At 53.7% G+C, this 18,562-nt stretch overlaps 1 protein-coding gene across 2 annotated transcripts in view; it reads left to right on the forward strand.

The window, feature by feature from the left end:
• The first annotated feature begins 3,804 nt into the window (after positions 1–3,804).
• Positions 3,805–18,562, forward strand: part of LOC127046950 (elongation factor 2-like) — a 45,002-nt gene continuing 30,244 nt past the window's right edge. The window contains exon 1 of one of the 2 annotated variants that reach the window (XM_050944668.1): positions 3,805–3,827. In XM_050944668.1, coding sequence (XP_050800625.1) covers positions 3,825–3,827 — 3 coding nt within the window. In that variant the 5' untranslated portion in view covers positions 3,805–3,824. Of the gene's footprint in view, positions 3,828–5,047; positions 5,241–18,562 lie in introns of those variants that run through there. The other variant, XM_050944666.1, reaches the window with a different exon arrangement.

Consider the following 18,562-nt stretch of genomic DNA (forward strand, 5'->3'; position numbering starts at 1 on the left):
AGATGTTTACCTTTGTTGCTGATTTGGTACATCTCATGGAAGAATAACCACCAGTTCTGGGGCATCTGTCCTTTTTCCCAGCAGCGTGTCCTGAATTTGGTATTCTCAGTGGTGACCCATGGAGGCATGGTGACAGTGCTACTCTTACTTAGATATCTTTAAGAAAAGAAAAAGTTCCAAAGGAACAGAATGTTTTCTTTGTATTTAAAGGGAAACTGTTAAGTTAATAATTTTAAAGTAAGTTCCATAACTAATGGCTATGACAGCTAGAGTCTAAATATCTGTTTAAAGCAAGCAAACAATCAAATCTACCACTGTGCCACCAACATTTTATACAAAACCTTATACCACCATAGTTTATTGCTTTGATCCTGAAAATATCAAAATAATGTTTTTAACTCTCCCTGCAGGTTGTGCCATGACGGTCAACTCATACTTCTCCAAGAGCTGAAACTGCACTGGCATGCTACTGATATACAAAATAAATGTTGTTTCTGAAATTCCCCTTATAGGCAACTGAAGTTGCAAGACTCTAATCCAGTGGTCTTCAACATGGTGCCTGTGGGCGCCATGGCGCCTGCCGGGGCATTTATGTGAGCCCGTCTAGTGCCTAGCAGGGGAGAGAAGCCACGGCCCTGCGACTGCTGGGGACAGAGAACTGAGGCTGTGGGAATGGTGTTCTCTGTTCCCAGCAGGTGCTGGGCCTGCCTAGTGCCCAGCAGGGGAGAGAAGCTGCAGCCCCGGGGGACAGAGAACTCTGGAGCTGCAGGCTGTGGGCACCGGTGTTCTCGGTCCCCGGCAGGTGCTGGGGCCCCATGCCTGCTGGGGACAGAGTACTCTGGGGCTGCGGGCACCAGTGTTCTCTGTCCTCGCGGCTTCTCTCTGGATTCATATATTATGTAATATTAAATATGATGGGGTTTTTGGTATTATTTAATGTACAAATACAAAATAAGCCTTGAAAAATTGTTGGCGTCCACCACACTCTTCTGAAAACATGAATGTGCTACTGGCCACAAAAGGTTGGGGACCACTGCTCTAACCTACTTAAGACTGCAAGGTCTTTGGGGGCAAGGGACTATTTTGGTTCTATTGCTTGTACAGCCCCTATCACAATGCAGTCTTGGTTCCTGACTGAGGTACATAGGTGCTACCATAATATAAATAACTCCACAGAACACTTTTAAAACAGTATTGGTGGCATGGGGGAATAGTTGGGTAGTTGGGGGGGGGAATAGCTGGGTTCTGGGGGGAAAAACTGGCACAAGACGCTGGCTGTGACATACCTGGGTACAATCCAAACTAATGAGCAGCTGTGTCACCTCTGCCCTGCAACCTTGGGTGCCTTACAATGCCTTGCTAAAGTAGTTCCCACTTGGGCTACTCACAAATAGCATAACAGCATGGAACCCACATCCTGAGTGTCTGTGTGTAACTGCCAGCCACACTTGGGTTACACTCTGGGCTCTTACCAGCCTGGCTCATACTGCAGAATGACCTCAACACACCCCAGTCTTACACTTTCCTCCAAGCAATGTATGTCCTGTATTGCCCAGCCTTCTCCTGGACAGTACAGGTTATACTAGGTCCATTATTTTTTTAAAAGGAATAATATGCACACAATTTGCTATCCCAAATAGAGCTTTCCTGGCACTTCAGTATAAACACACTGGATTAGATAAAACAATACAATAAGTTTATTAACTGCAAACAGATAGAGTTTGAGTATGTACAAGCAGTGGGGCATAAAAGTCAGAAATGGTTACAAGAAAAATAAATATAAAACACTGCTGGTACCTAACTCAACAAACTATGTTAAATTCAAAGCAAAGTTTCCTCACCACATGCTCTCATGCTCCAAACTTCTTAGGTCAGGATCCCTTCCGCAGTTCAATGGCTGCTTCCTTTGTCTCTCCAGGTGCAGCAAATCGATGAGGGGGAGAGGCACCTTGGGGTGTTTGTCCCCCCACCTGAAGAACATTTCCTTCTGGGTACCTGGAGACAAAAAGTCTACATGGAAGGATGTTCCCTGCTACTTTTTTCTCACTTGTTTGAACTTTCCTTTGTTTCCCTTCCTGCTTGATGACTCTGTTTACTGCTTACATTCAAATTAAGCAGAACACACATTTCCTTGTTTGAGACAGATCTGCTTGCCAACCCGTTTGGAACGTGTTAATAACACCGCACAGAGAAGTCTTATAACTTCACACACAATGTTGCCACACATATTGTAACAGGATTATACTGATAAGCAAATGATGAGTTTTCAAATGACACCTTACAACGTGTACTTTGTACAAAGATTATTACAGTAGTGGGTAGGATATGACTAAAGGGGTGTATGTTTTGTCACAGTGGCACAGGGTAAGCTGGAAGAGCTGGGAGGTGGGGGTAAGGTGGCAATGGAGTGGGTGGAAGGAAGCTCATACTGAGTGCGGGGGGGAGAGTGGGGCAGCGGTGCCGGAATAGGTGGAGGGACAGAGAGCCATGACCCTCCCACTTTCTGAAAGTGGAAGGGTCCGGTCTGTCCACTTTTCACCACAGCAAACCATGCCCCCTTCCCCTCCAGAAATAGCTGGATATCAGGGGGAGCTGGCATGGGACGGGCAGGGGGAGGGTGGAATAGTTGGGTATCGGGGGAGCTGGCATGGGACGGGCAGGGGGAGGGTGGAATAGCTGGGTATTGGGGGAGCTGGCATGGGAGGGGGCAGGGGGAGGGTGGAATAGTTGGGTATCGGGGGAGCTGGCATGGGACGGGCAGGGGGAGGGTGGAATAGTTGGGTATCGGGGGAGCTGGCATGGGACGGGCAGGGGGAGGGTGGAATAGTTGGGTATCGGGGGAGCTGGCATGGGAGGGGCAGGGGGAGAGTGGAATAGTTGGGTATCGGGGGAGCTGGCATGGGAGGGGCAGGGGGAGGGTGGAATAGTTGGGTATCGAGGGAGCGGGCATGGGAGGGGACGGGGGGACTGGGGGAAAGTGGATCCTGCGGGAAGCTGGCATGGGACGGGCAGGCGGAGGGTGGAATAGTTGGGTATCAGGGGGACCTGGCATACAAGGGGACGGGGGGAGGACTGGGGGAAGGTGGATCCTGCGGGAAGCTGGCATGGGACGGGCAGGCGGAGGGTGGAATAGTTGGGTATCAGGGGGACCTGGCATGGGAGGGGAACAGAGGGAGGGTGGAATAGTTGGGTATCGGGGGAGCGGGCATGGGAGGGGATGGGGGGACTGGGGGAAGGTGGATCCTGCGGGAAGCTGGCATGGGACGGGCAGGAGGAGGGTGGAATAGCTGGGTATCAGGGAGAGCTGGCATGGGACGGGCAGGCGGAGGGTGGAATAGTTGGGTATCGGGGGAGCTGGCATGGGAGGGGACGGGGGGACGGGGGGAAGGTGGATCCTGCGGGAAGCTGGCATGGGACGGGCAGGCGGAGGGTGGAATAGTTGGGTATCGGGGGAGCTGGCATACAAGGGGACGGGGGGGGGACTGGGGGAAGGTGGGCCCTGCGGGAAGCTGGCACGGGTGGGGAACCGGGGCTAGGTGGAATTGCTGAGTACCAGGCAGGAGGGTGGGGCGCTGAACCCACTGAACCGAACTAACCCCCCGCACCCTCAGCACTTCTGGTTCCGTGGCCGCTGGAGCTGGGTGCGGGAGCAGCTGGCACCGCCCGTCCGGAGCAGCCCCCAGTCGGACCCGCGGGGGAGGCGGGCGCGGCTGTACCGTCCCATCCCGACTCTCCCTGCTCCGCGCCCGTCTCCTCCTGGCTCAGTCTGGGCTGGGACTGAGGCTGCTGAAGCGCAGCGGCAGCATCCGGAGCCATCAGCCGCCATGGTGAGTGGCCCCGGGGAGCAAGGGCCCCACAGCCCCCGGGGGCGGCCCGCCGCGCCCCCCCGAGCCGGGCCGCTCCGCCGCGGCAGCGCCCCCCGCCTGCCCCAGGGCGGGAGGAGAGTGCGGCCGCGGCTGGGCGAGGCCATTTTCCCCGCACTGTCCCTGAGCCCGCGGCGGGTCTGGCCGGGGGCCGCGGGTCTGCCGCGGGCCGGGGTCCCGAGCGGGACTAGCCCCCCGGAGAGCCCGCCCCGGGGCTGCCGGAGCCTCACGGCGGGGTGGGCGCCCTGGGGGCGGGGACCTTCCCAAACAGCGGCCCTGAGCCTTACTGCGGCTTGTGGCGGAGTCACAGTGCTCCGAACTGCCCCTAACTCCGCTTTGGGGCCGTTTATACGGTGCCATCAGGGCCGGCGCGACCATGGAGGTGACCGCACTGGGATTTGGGGGGCGGCATTTTCTTTGGCAGCGACCCCGCCAGCCGGATCTTCGGCCGCCCTGGTCGCCGCCGGCAGGCGGAGGAAGCGGATCGTGAGTGTTTTCGACCACAAACTCCATCCCTCCCGATTTGCAACCTCCTGGACCAGGCGGCAGCAATTCCTGAGCAGGAGCACAGATGGTTTCCTTATGTGGCAGAAACTGAAGCTAGTTGGAAAACGGGAGGGTTGCTCAAAGTGACGTTACTCCGGCATTTAGGCGGAGGGAGCTGGGACGGGGGCAGGGAGGGCTGCCTGCAGCAAGGGGGGTGCAGCACGCAGCGGAGCTCCCTGCCCCACTTCCTCCCCAAGCACACCCCGGCTGCTTCACGCCTCCCAGGCTTGCGGTGCCTGAGCTGATTGGTGCCTCAAGGCTGGGAGGGGGGAGAAGTGAAGCCGGGACTGTGTGCTGGGGGAGGAGGCGGAGCAGGGGTGAGTTGCTTCACTTCTCTTGCCTTCCAGGCTTCGGTTTTGCAAGCCTGGGAGGGGGAGAAGCAAACAGCGATGGTGTGCTCAGGGTGGAGGTGGAGCAGGGGTCAGCTGGGGGGGGCTGCCTCAGGGCAGAGGGTGGGGAGCTGCCTCCGGGGGGAGGGGGGGCTCAAGGCACGGGCTTGGGGACTGGGGAGGGCGCAAGGTGGAAGTTTCGCCTAGGGCGTGAAACATCCTTGCACCAGCCCTGGGTGGCATTGCTCCACCTCACTTCCAGGGTCTCTTTCTGATCCCCCGACAATCCCTGTTGTTCCCATAAAGATGGCAGGCGCGTGAGAGAAATGCGGCTCTGTTTTTAGGGGGGTGCTGGAGATCATGACCCCTGCTAGGACTTTGTTTTGCGTTGTACATGTTGCCCGTCCTCCCTTGAGCCGCAAGTTCCCATATGGTTCTGGAGTTAAATAATGGCCGGAAGGAATTGGGAGCGGGAGCTGTTTGTGTCCTTACCCCGGCGCAGGTAGAGAGAGGTAGAAACACAGACGGGTATGGGAGGGAAAAGGTACCACACCACTTCAGACGAGCTCTGAAAGGGGTCTGTGTGTGTCAGTACACATCCTGTGTTACACCTGCTCAGACCTGTTGTGCCTGAGTCAGATCATCTGGGTTTTCCTAGGAAATTGGAGACTCTGCTGGGTTGTTCTGTTTTGTAATTTATTTGTGTTTATTTTGTTGGCAAGCCAGCCCTGTTACTTTAAATAGCACTAGCTGTTAATAATGCATCTCATCTCTGCTGAATATTTTTATTGTAGGGATCAGTCTGTAATGAGCCTGGTTCTATGATAAATAAATGCCATCACAATTTTGCTCTTTTCTTTAATGTTAGGATCTCTCAGTTCAGTCCTTCTATTTCTGCAACTTTTTGAAGGGGAGTGTTTCTGACAAGATGTACAACTTTTACGTCCCTTACTTGTGTCTCCATCAGCAATAAGTTTAGATGGGGTTTGTACAATATATACTTTATATCGCTGTCTGTTCCTGACTTGAAACTGGGTTGCGGGTTATTCCTCCTTGCCTTACAGTGGGGATTTAAACACTTCCAAGAGAAGGGGGGGAAGCTTGTTATGGGGGAAGGTAGGTTTGTTCTCCTCTGTCCTGGTGCTGCTGAGAGCTGGTGAGAAGCACTGCCGCAGGATATCCTGCCAAGATGATGTCATGTAATTGTCCAGGAGTGATTCTGTTTTCACAGTTGTGGCTGTAAAATTTGTGGGTTTTGTTGAAAAGCTGCTGTATTTTACTTGTGGAAGGGAGAAAAATACTCTAAATTTTTGGATTGCTTTTTCGCTTGCCCTGTCTCCATACTATTAAGCCTCATCTACTCTGTGGCAAGCTGGACCTGTGTTTTGTGGCAGAATTCTTTTCTGGTGCAGCATACTGGAAATTCAGCAGCAGCTTTGTTTTAATGTAAATCAAAATCCTTTAAATTAATTGAATATAAAGACTAACACTTTTTATGCTGTATCCATATTTCCAGTTTTCTTAATGCCAAAAATTTTTGTATGGGGAATACTTTGCTGTAACATAGAATTTGTCAAGGGGTGGTTTTAGAGATTTTTACAGTTAAGTAAGATTTTAGTTGGGGCTTTTGGGAGGCAGTTTGACTTGTGGATTGTGGGATAAATGCATTAGCTAGATGTATGTGCTAAAAATTACGGGATGTAAAAGTTAACATTAACCATTAAACTGAGCTCTTTAGGCCTTAACTCACTGAGTTCTTGTCTGCTCTCAAAATGCATTGCCTTAGAAAACAAGTTGACAAAAACGTGGACAAAAACAATCATATTTAACAATGAATTACAACTAGCTAAAAAAAGGCAGTTTTAAACTGTTACAAGGATTAATTTTAAAAGATGATGTAATTATTATTTTTCTTCTTTTGTAAGGCAAGTATACAGGTCAAAGGTTGAACAGACAATGTTAAATGGACATTACCAACCCCAGTTCCCCCCCCCCCCCATATTAATGCCATCTGAACCATTAATGTTGATATTCAACATATATTGGAACACTGGGGAAGTTCCAGACAACTGGAAATAAAAAACTAATGTTGTACCAATATTTCAAAATGATAAACAGGATAACCTGGGTAACTCTGGGCCAGTTAGCCTGGCCATGATCCTGAATATCATGAAAATATCGTGAAAAGAGTGATCTGTGACAAAATCAATAAAGAATTAAAGGATGGCATAATTAATATCAGTCAACTTGGTTTTATAGAAAATACTGCTTTTTGATGAAAGATTACAGACTTGGTTAATAAAGGTAACTGTGTTGACTTAATATATTTCAGACTTCTGTAATCCATTTTGCTTAAGCATGCCTTGAAGAAGTTGGAATTTTTTATGTTTGGAAAATAACATCCACAAAGTAAACAGATTATTACTGATAGTCATTTGACCACAAATGTACTTTCACTTCAGCTGCATTTATTGTTCCTGTGCCCATAGGTGCTGACAATAGTGGGTGCAGATCAGCTCCGCAGATCAGAACCTCCCCTTTTCCCCCCCAGCTGGCATACCTGCCAATCAGCTCCTTCCAGTGCCTACTAGCGCCTCCTGCCCACTGCAGTCAACTGCTCATCTGTGCAGGAGGTGCTGGGAGGAGAGGCTGGGGCGGGAAGAGGCAGGGGGAGTGGTTGGGGCGGGGTGGTAAGAGGCGGGTCAGAGATGGGGAAAGGGATGGAGTGAGGACAGGGCCTGGGGCAGAGTGGGGGTCGAGCACTCCCTGGGAACTGGAGAAGTTGGTGTCTCTGCCTCTCTCATATCCGGAACATTTATAGAAGCTTATACAGGATGTTTGTAGTTGTATGTTAAGTCTCTTTTTAAAGCTGTAATTATAACAGATGGGCATATTTGGAAATAAACATTTAGTTACAGAATTCTTTGATCCTCTGGAGATAGTGAAAGGAATGTTTGTCTCCTAAACCATCTAGACATGCCATAGTTTAAACTGTCTGCAAACTATTATGTAGATCAGGGGTCTCAAGCTCAATTTACCTTAGGGCCAGTGCCAGTCCTCAAATCCTCCCAGTGGGCCAATAATGTCACTGAAGATGGTATTCATGCCACCTCCCAGCCTGTTTCCCGTCCTTTTCCCTCGCTCTCTTGGCCTCGTGCCACTCTGGCTGACTGCCCAGCGACTAGTGACTCTGCCTCCATGGCTCACTCTGCCCGGTGACTAGTGATGGTACAGTAACTCCTCACGTAAAGTCATCCCGGTTAACATTGTTTCGTTATTACGTTGCTGATCAGTTAGGGAACATGCTCGTTTAAAGTTGTGCAATGCTCCCTTCTAACATCGTTTGGCAGCTGCCTGCTTTGTCTACTGCTTGCAGGAAGAGCAGCCCATTGCAGCTAGCTGATGGGGGCTAGTAACCATGGTGGACCGGCTGCCCCCCTATCAGCTCCACGCTCCCCTAAGTTCCCTGTGCAGCAGCTGCCTGCAGTTCAGCTGTGTCCCTCCCTCCACTGCCATGTGCTGCTCCTGCCCTCTGCCTTGGAGCTGCTCCCCGAGACTCCTACTTGCTGGGGGGGGGACGGAAGGAAGAGGGGGGCTAATGTCAGGGTGTCCCCCTCCCCCCTGACCCTGCTTACCCCATCTTCCATAGAGCAGGGGGGACATACCAGGGCTCAGGACGGAGGGAGCTTGCAGCAGCTGCCGTCTCAGGCTATGGCTACACTGGCACTTTACAGCACTACAACTTTTTTGCTCAGGGGTTGTGAAAAAACACCCCCCTGAGCGCAGCAAGTTACAGCGCTGTAAAGCGCAAGTGTAAACAGTGCCCCAGCGCTGGGAGCATGGCTCCCAGTGCTGTAAGCTAATCCCCTCATGGAGGTGGAGTACCTGCAGCGCTGGGAGAGAGCTCTCCCAGCACTGGCGCCGCGATCGCACTTCAAAGCGCTGCTGCAGGAACGCTTTGAAGTTTTGAGTGTAGCCACGTTCTCAGCAAGCTGAACTAATTAACAAGGCAGCGTACTTAAAGGGGAAATGCACATATCTCTGTCACGCACATACTCCCTCCCTTCCTGCTGCCTTGCAGAGTGAGAGAGTTTACCCTTGAGGGCCTCCACCTCAACCAAGTTCACAATCATCTCGCTGTGTACCAGTATTAAATTGTTTGTTTAAAACGTATACTGTGTGTGTGTGTGTGTGTGTGTGTGTGTGTGTGTGTGTGTGTGTGTGTGTGTGTGTGTGTGTGTGTGTGTGTGTGTGTGTGTGTGTGTGTGTGTGTGTGTGTGTGTGTGTAAGTAATACAGTCTTTTGTCTGGTGAAAAAAATATCCCTGGAACCTAACCCCCTCATTTACATTAATTCTTATGAGGAAATTGGATTCGCTTAACATCGTTTCACTTAAAGTCGCATTTTTCAGGAACATAACTACAACATTAAGTAAGGAGTTACTGTATCTCTGTCCCTCTCCCCCCAGCCAATGGGAGCTGCAGGGGCGGCACCTGCAGCAGACAGCCGGCAGCATGGCTGTATGGGTCTCTCCTCTGTCGCTCTGCTGGCAACAGCAGGAATAGGGAACCACTTGCAGGGTGCTGAGCTGCCCAAGGTGAATGACACGTTGCTGAGTGCAACCCCTGGGAGGGTCCCAGGAGCAGCAGGATGGAGCAATGTTTCAGGGAGGGGCATGTGAATCTCTCTTGCCCACCCTCCTCCCACTCCTCTTTTGTCCGGCAGCCATGAGGGCTGGATGAAAGAAATTTTAAAAAAAGTTTCCGTGGGCTGCAGTGTGGAAGTTCTCGGGCTGCAGATGGCCCACGGGTTGGGACTTTGAGACCCCTCAGGTAGATTGTCCTGCAAAAGCTCTCTATGTGAACCCTACAGAGTGGTTCTGTCTTCTGCTCCTTTCTTTTCTCCCTCTAGACTTTATTACTGGGTATTCTCATCTGCGCTTGTAATTTCTACTTTATGCTGCTGATTTACAAGTCCCTCTTCCTGTCCTGTATATCTAACTTTGTTGGTTTGACTTATATAGCTGAAGTTTAGGGCCAGATTTACTCCAAGTTTGTTGATTTTGCCAGTGTAACCCTGCTGCAGGCTACCTTTATACATTGTAAGCAAAAAAGGAACAATTTTAATTTCTTTGTTTTCTAAAATCCTTCCTAGGCCAATTTTAAGAAAATGAGAATGTAATCAGTTGTGATTATATTATCATAAATGCATTACTATCACTGATTGCAATGATAAGCCGAAGAATACATTATTAGGTTTATGTGTATGAGAAGCTAGTCTTCACTGCAAATTTTAGAAGGACTCAGAGGGGCCTGCCCAGGGAATCATGCCCAGCAGCCTCCCTCTCACCCCCATCACATATTGAGCAGTAGTGAGAAAGCTTGTAATGGACAAACTATGGAAATCTCTAGATCCTTGGGGCTCCTTTCCTAAAATAGCTAGCACCAACCCAAGCCAAGGCCACCCAGTTTAAGTCAGGGTTTTCCGCTTCTCTTATGTTCTACATCTTCTACGGACACGCGCACTTGAAACAGAGGGATCTGCCCTGGTTATTAGATCAGTGGCCTCTCCTCCCAGGGCCGTCCTTTGGCATATGCAGCTGCGTAGGGCACCATGAAACTTGGGGCACCAAATTGTCCCAAATTTCATGGTGCCCTGGGCAGCTGCGTGCTGCATAGGCGGCAACACCAGCCCCAGCAACCAGCCCTATCCCTCGTCTGGCCCCCCATGCAAGGGGCATGGCTGTCCCTAGGGGTGTGTGTGGACCCGGACAACTCCCTCTGCCCTGCCTCTTACCTTTCCCCCCCGCTCCGCCCTCAGCCTGCCCCCATTCCACCTCTTGCCCCAGCGACCCCACACTCACTGGCAGCAGTGGGAAGTGGAGCAACCCGGCCCCAGCCTGCTCTACTCTGCCAGCTCCCAGCCACGGCTCTCCGCTTCCCGCTGCCAGTGAGTGCGGGGAAAGGATCGCCCCCTACACTCACTGGTGGTGGGAAGCAGAGAGATGCGGCCCCAACCCACTCCGCTTCCCTTGCCCCGGCCCCAGTCATGTTGCTTGGGTTGGGGAAAGGATCGCCCCCTTGCACTCACTGGCGGCGGGAAGCAGAGTGCCGCGGCTGGGAGCTGGTGGAGTAGAGCGGGCTGGGACCGGGCTGCTCCATTTCCTGCCACTGCTGGTGAGTGGGGGATCCCTTCCCCCAACCCCCTTCCCCCAAACTACACAGCTGGGGCCTGGGTGAGGGAAGCGGAGTGGGCTGCGTTGGGCACCGAAATGGCTAGGGACGGCCCTGTCTCTTCCTCCCCGTAGGAAACAGAAGCCAGGAGGAGCTTCCCAGGTCTTCTGACACCAATATTCACTCAGCTCTGAATCTTGATGTCTGGGAGCCTGCTTCTCCACTCAGTGACTTCAGTGGAACTACATTAGCAACTTCCCTGGAAGTTTTTCCCCGACTTCCATTGGTTGTTGGTTCCCTTCATCCCACCCTGACCCTGCCTAACTTCACTCTTCTGCTGTTGTGTTTATCTCCTTTCCCTTCTACCACTCCCCTGTTTCCCTCTACTATTTATGTACCCGCTTCTTTACCCCTTCAACCATTCCCCCAGAAGCAATAGTAATATAAATAATACATTAAAAATGAAAAAGCAGACAAACCTTAGAACTGACATTCCACGTGCGTGGGATTAACTGGGTCACTTTGCTTGTATGCCTTTCCTGTGCCACTATTAATTATTATTATTTGCATTGCAGTAGCATCTGAGGCCCCAATAAGGGACTGGGGCTCAGTTGTGCTTCGCATTGTACAAATATATAACAAAGACAGTCCCTGCCCTGAAGAGCTTCTCCTTCATCCGTTTTGTCTTTTCAGATCTCTTTGGGATAGGGACTGTATCTTCCTATATGTTTTTACAACACTTAATACAAAGCCCCCTCCCCCCCCTTCCTGGTTGGGCCTTCGGTTGCTACTGTAAAATAAATAGTGATGTTGGAAATACATGGCATTTCAAATCTGCAATGTACAAACCTTCTCACTGATATCAGTGTAACTCAAATTATAGGAGCAGCTTTAACACCTTTTAGAGAACATCCAGTCCTGCGAAGAAGTGTGTGAACTGTAATACTTTTATTCACACTGACAACTAATATTGAAAAACTAAACAGCTGCATGGAAAGCAACTGTGTTAAAGCAAAGAATACAGAAAATTTAAGGCCATGTCTACACTACCACTTATGTAGGCAAAACTTATATCATTCAGGGGTGTGAAAAAAACTCCCCCCTAAGCAACATCAGTTTCGCCAGCATAAGCACTTGTGTGCACAGAGCTTCTCCTGCCAACATAGCTACTACCTCTTGTTTAGGTGGTTTTATTATGTTGACAGGAGAGCTGTGCTGCTGTAAGTTAAGTAGTGTAGATGTGGCCTAAACAGGTAATGTGACTCTGACCCTTATTTCAAAAAGTAAATAATCAAAACAAATACAGTATAATTGTAGGTATCCAAATTCCCTTTGTCTGGAAATCCTGGTTATCTGAATCCAGGTGCATCCCCACGTTAGTCACTAGAACTTCTGCTTATCTAAATGCCCAGTTAGCCAAAAGTTTTGGGTGTCTCCCAGGCCCTTTGGATAAATGGGAATATTCAGCACATTGTTTGCATGTGTATGTGTAGAAAAGACGGTTATTCACCTTTGTAACTGTTGTTCTTCGAGATGTGTTGCTCACATCCATTCCAGTTAGGTGTGCGCGCCGCGCGTGCACGTTCGTCGGAAACTTTTTACCCTAGCAACTCCAGTGGGCCGGCAGGTCGCCCCCTGGAGTGGCGCCGCCATGGCGCTCGATATATACCCCTGCCGGCCCACCCGCTCCTCAGTTCCTTCTTGCCGGCTACTCCGACAGTGGGGAAGGAGGGCGGGTGTGGAATGGATGTGAGCAACACATCTCGAAGAACAACAGTTACAAAGGTGAGTAACCGTCTTTTCTTCTTCGAGTGATTGCTCACATCCATTCCAGTTAGGTGAATCCCAAGCCATACCTAGGCGGTGGGGTCGGAGCGAGAAGTAGCGGCATGGAGCACTGCAGATCCGAAGGCCGCATCCTCTCTTGACTGCTGGACCAGGGCGTAGTGGGAAGCAAAGGTGTGGACCGATGACCAGGTCGCTGCCCGACAGATTTCCTGGATGGGCACACGGGCGAGGAAAGCCAGCGACGACGCCTGCGCCCTGGTAGAATGCGCAGTCACACGGCCCGTAGGGACGTGGGCCAAGTCATAGCAGGTCCTGATACAGGACGTTACCCACGAGGATAACCTCTGCGAAGAAATGGGAAGCCCCTTCATGCGGTCCGCTACTGCCACGAAAAGCTGGGGGGATTTGCAGAACGGTCTGGTCCTCTCCACATAGAACGCGAGAGCCCTACGGACATCAAGCGAGTGGAGCTGTTGCTCCCTGCCTGAAGAGTGAGGTTTCGGGAAAAAAACCGGGAGGAATATCTCTTGGTTGATGTGGAAGGCTGAGACCACCTTGGGAAGAAAGGCAGGGTGTGGCCTCAGCTGCACCTTATCCTTATGGAAGACTGTATACGGGGGGTCTACCATGAGAGCCCGGAGTTCCGACACCCGTCTAGCTGAGGTGATAGCTGAGGTGACACCCGTCTAGCTGAGGTGATAGCTACGAGAAAGGCAGTCTTCCAAGAGAGATAGAGTAGGGAGCAAGTAGCTAACGGCTCGAAGGGGGGCCCCATGAGCCGAGACAACACCAGGTTAAGATCCCAGGTTGGAGCAGGGAGTCGGACGTTAGGGTACAAACGTTCCAGCCCCTTCAGGAATCTAGTCACCGTCGGGTGAGAAAAAATGGAGCGGCCATCCCCGCCCGGGTGAAAGGTGGAGATAGCTGCCAGGTGGACCCGCAAGGACGATATCGCCAGGCCCTGTTGTTTGAGGGACCAAATATAGTCTAAAATATTGGCCACCGAAACTTCCATTGGGCGGAGACCTTTCTCCACGCACCAACAGGAGAAACGCTTCCACTTGGCCAAGTATGTCGCTCTAGTGGAAGGCTTCCTGCTGCCCAAGAGTACCTCCCGTACCGGGGTGGAGCAGCGCAGTTCAGAACTGGTCAGCCACGCAGGAACCACGCCGCTAGGTGCAGCGACTGCAGGTCCGGGTGACAGAGAGTCCCGTGTTCCTGGGTGATCAGGTCCGGGTGAAGGGGCAGGGGGACTGGGTCGGCTATGGCCAGGTCCAGCAACATGGGGTACCAATGTTGCCTGGGCCACGCCGGGGCTACCATGATCACGCGAGCCCTGTCCCTGCGCACCTTCAGAAGGACCCTGTGGACCAGCGGGAACGGGGGAAACGCGTAGTACAAGTGGGTCGTCCACGGAATAAGGAAGGCATCCGCTATAGACCCGGGTTCCCTGCCCTGAAAAGAGCAGAACGCCTGGCATTTCCTGTTCCCCCCGGACGCGAAGAGGTCCACACGGGGATACCCCCACCTCTGGAAGATCGAGAGGGCGACGTCCGGGCGAAGGGACCACTCGTGTGAAAGGAAGGATCTGCTCAGGCGGTCCGCCAGCGTGTTCCGTACTCCGGGGAGAAAGGAAGCCGTGAGGTGAATGGAGTGGGCTACGCAAAAGTCCCAGAGTTGCATCGCCTCGTGACATAGGGGAGAGGATCTGGTGCCGCCCTGCTTGTTGATATAGTACATGGTCGTCGTGTTGTCGGTAAACACCGCGACACAACGACCCCGAAGCTGGTGACAGAACGTTTGACAAGCAAGGCGGACCGCTCTCAACTCCCGCATGTTGATGTGCAGCTTCACCTCCTGCGGGGACCACAGGCCTTGTGTTCTCAGGGATCCCAGGTGGGCCCCCCAGCCGAGATCTGAGGCATCCGTCGTTAGGGACACCGAGGGCTGGGGCGGGTGGAATGGGAGCCCCGCACACACTACGGACTGGTCTAACCACCAGCTGAGAGAATCCCACACCCCCTGGGGAATTGTGATCAGCATGTCTAGTGGTTGTCTTGCCGACCGGTAATGTGCGATGAGCCACGACTGGAGGGGCCTCATGCGGAGCCGGGCGTAACCGGTCACAAATGTGCATGCTGCCATGTGGCCTAACAGGGTTAGACATGTCCGTATTGATGTTAAGGGGGCTGCCCGCAATCGCTGAATGATCGCCGACAACGCCTGGAACCTTGGTAACGGCAGAAGAGCCCTGGCCACGGTGGAGTCCAGGACGGCCCCGATGAACTCCACCCTCTGCGTGGGGAGCAGGGTGGACTTGTCTACGTTGATCATGAGGCCCAAGGTAGCAAACAGGCCGGTGATCCTGCGGACGTGGCTGCAAACCTGTAGCTCCGACGTGCCCCGAATTAACCAATCGTCTAGGTAAGGGAACACGTGGATACGACTGCGCCGAAGATGTGCCACAACGACGGCCATGCATTTTGTGAATACCCTCGGAGCCGTAGAAAGGCCAAATGGGAGGACTGCAAATTGGTAGTGAAGGCGGCCCACCACGAATCGAAGGAAACGTCTGTGGTGTGGCCAAATGGCAATGTGAAAATAAGCGTCCTGCATGTCGAGGGCGGCGTACCAGTCTCCCGGATCCAGGGATGGGATAATGGTCCCCAGGGATACCATGCGGAACTTCAACTTCACTAGGTATTTGTTGAGCTCTCGCAGGTCGAGGATAGGCCTGAGGCCTCCCTTGGCCTTGGGGATCAGAAAGTAGCGGGAATAAAACCCCTTGCCTTTCTCGTTTTCCGGAACCGCCTCTATAGCTCCTTTGTTGAGGAGCGTCTGTACCTCCTGTCGAAGGAATTGCTCGTGAGAGGGGTCCCTGAAGAGGGACGAGGAAGGGGGGCGGGAAGGAGGAAATGATATAAACTGCAGGCGGTATCCCATCTGCACCGTGCGTAAGACCCAGCGGTCCGATGTTATTTGGGTCCACGCCGGGAGGAAAAACGAAAGGCGGTTGGAAAACGGGGGGGAAGGATCCGTGGGGAAAACTGTTACTGCGCCCTCGGGCGCACCTTCAAAACGAAGGCTTGGGCCCAGGCGGGGGCTTAGAGGAGCTTTGATTCTGCCCCCCTTGGTTCCCCGAATGTCTACGCCTTCCATTCCTGCCACGGCGCCTATTAAGGTCCTGCCGTTGGCGGAACTGGGGGTATGGCCTACGCTGCTGTTGCTGCTGTGGCCGGAAGGGTCTGCGCTGCGTTCCTGGCGTGTGCATCCCGAGGGAGCGCATAATGACCCGATTGTCTTTAAGACTTTTGAGTCTGGGGTCTGTCTTTTCTGAAAACAGGCCCTGGCCTTCGAACGGGAGGTCCTGGATGGTGTATTGGAGCTCCGGTGGAAGGCCAGAGACCTGAAGCCAGGAGATACGGCGCATCGTTACCCCCGAGGCGAGGTTGCGGGCAGCCGAGTCTGCAGCGTCCAAAGAGGCCTGCAACGAGGTTCGTGCAACCTTCTTGCCCTCGTCCAGAATGGCCGCAAATTCTTGACGGGCCTCCTGTGGCAGCAGCTCTTTGAATTTGTCCGCTGCCACCCATGAGTTAAAAGCATATCTGCTAAGAAGGGCTTGCTGATTTGAAACCCTGAGCTGAAGGGCCCCAGCCGAATAGACCTTGCGGCCGAGGAGGTCCATACGCCTGGCCTCCTTGGATTTGGGGGCTGGGGCTTCCTGTCCGTGGCGCTCCCTCTCGTTCACCGACTGCACCACCAGGGAACACGGTGTCGGGTGAACGTGGAGGTACTCGTAGCCCTTGGAGGGGGCCATGTACTTCCTCTCGACGCCCCTCGCCGTAGGGGGGATGGAGGCCGGTGACTGCCAGATTGTATTGGCGTTGGCCTGGATCGTCCTAATGAAGGGTAGGGCGACCCTGGTGGGAGCATCGGATGAGAGGATGGTGACGATGGGGTCCTCGATCTCAGAGACCTCCTCGGCTTGCAAGCTCAGATTCTGTGCTACTCGCCTAAGGAGGTCTTGGTGTGCCCTGAGATCTAGCGGAGGAGGGCTACTGGAGGAAGTGCCAGCCACCGCTTCATCGGGGGAGGAGGATGAGGAGACCCCTGGCAAGAAAGTGTCCAGTGGGGGGTCCCCCTCAGACCTCGCCTCTGTCTCAGGAGCAAGACCAGGGTCTTGCTGCTTCGATCCTTCCTCTCCATCAGGGGAGGGAGGGGGGCGAGACAACGAAGCCTCTGGCACCCTGTGCTCCGCCGTTGCAGGCCTAGCAGGAAGCTGTTGGGGGCCCTGGGCTTGATGGTACGCCCAGGGTGTCCAAAATCCCCACTGCTGCGGACCCTGGTCCTGTTGCGGAGGGTCCTGAAATAATGCCGCCTGTCTGTCGGTGCCCAGCGCATACACGCTGTCCGCTTGAGACAACACTGACGGCTGTCTAGAAGGCCATGGCGGGGCCGACCGCGGCTGATAAGAGTCTGCGCGGTTCGGCACCGAAGATCTTCTCGGTGCCGGGGATCGGTACCGGGAGTCATAGCGGCGCCGGGATCGGGACCGGGTTCTGTCTCAGTGCCGGGATCTGGATCGGTACCGGCCGCTGCTTCGGTGCCGGGATCGGGACCGGGACCTGCCACCGACGTGGTGCCGGGAGGTCGACCGGGACCGGGACCTGCCACCAGCTCGGTGCCGGGAGGTCGACCGGCGCGGTGAATGACGGCGAGACTGGCTCCTAGAGTCACGGTGCCGGTATCGACGGCTGGAGTCAGACCGCGACCGTCTGGAGGTCGATCGGTGCCGCGAGTGCGACCGGTACCGCCGAGGGGAGCGGTGCCGGGACTGCGAGCGGCGGCGGGATCTCGAGCGACCGTGGCGTCGGGACCTCGATCGCGAGCGCGAGTCCCGAGACGGTGCCGTCATCATGGGCTTGCCCCTAGATGCTACCCACACCGGAGGTACCGGGGGTGGCGGCTGAGTAGACTCAGTCAGGGCGATAAGGTCCCGTGCCGAGGCGAAGGTCTCCGGAGTGGATGGGACCAATAGCTCAACCCCAGATCTTATGGGGGAGCTTGGCGGTACCGGACTCAACGGACCCACCGGGCCCGGAGTCGACGGTGCCGGTAGCGCCGCGGCCGATGTCGATGCCGGGCGCTCCATTCGGGTCTGCCTGGCTGGAGTAGCAGACGTTGATGGTCTCGCTTCTGCACCCGGTGCCGGGGAAGGTCGGTGCCGGGGAGTCTTTCCGGTGCCGGTGCGATCCGGTGCCGGCATCGAGATCACGGCCTGTGAAGCTGCTGGGTCAAGTGCCGCTTCCATTAGGAGAGTCCTGAGTCTCTGGTCTCTCTCCTTCTTTGTCCTGGGCTTAAAAGCCTTGCAAATGCGGCACTTGTCCGACCTGTGCGATTCCCCCAGGCACTTTAGACACGCGTCGTGAGGGTCGCTGGTTGGCATAGGCTTTTTACAGGCCGCACACTGCTTAAAGCCCAGCGAACCAGGCATGAGCCCGGTGCCGGGAAGGGCTACAGCCCAGACCGGCGAACAACTATATACAAATACTATTTACACTACAACTAATTAACTAACTATACTTAACGACTAACAACTGTAGTAATAACGGTAGTAACAAGGAGAGCTAGGGACGTGGAGGACAGCAATGCCGCGCTCCACAGTTCCAACGACCGACACGGCGGTAAGAAGGAACTGAGGAGCGGGTGGGCCGGCAGGGGTATATATCGAGCGCCATGGCGGCGCCACTCCAGGGGGCGACCTGCCGGCCCACTGGAGTTGCTAGGGTAAAAAGTTTCCGACGAACGTGCACGCGCGGCACGCACACCTAACTGGAATGGGTGTGAGCAATCATTCGAAGAA

The sequence above is a fragment of the Gopherus flavomarginatus genome, chromosome 3 (genome assembly GCF_025201925.1).
Source record: "Gopherus flavomarginatus isolate rGopFla2 chromosome 3, rGopFla2.mat.asm, whole genome shotgun sequence".
Classification (NCBI taxonomy): domain Eukaryota; kingdom Metazoa; phylum Chordata; order Testudines; family Testudinidae; genus Gopherus; species Gopherus flavomarginatus.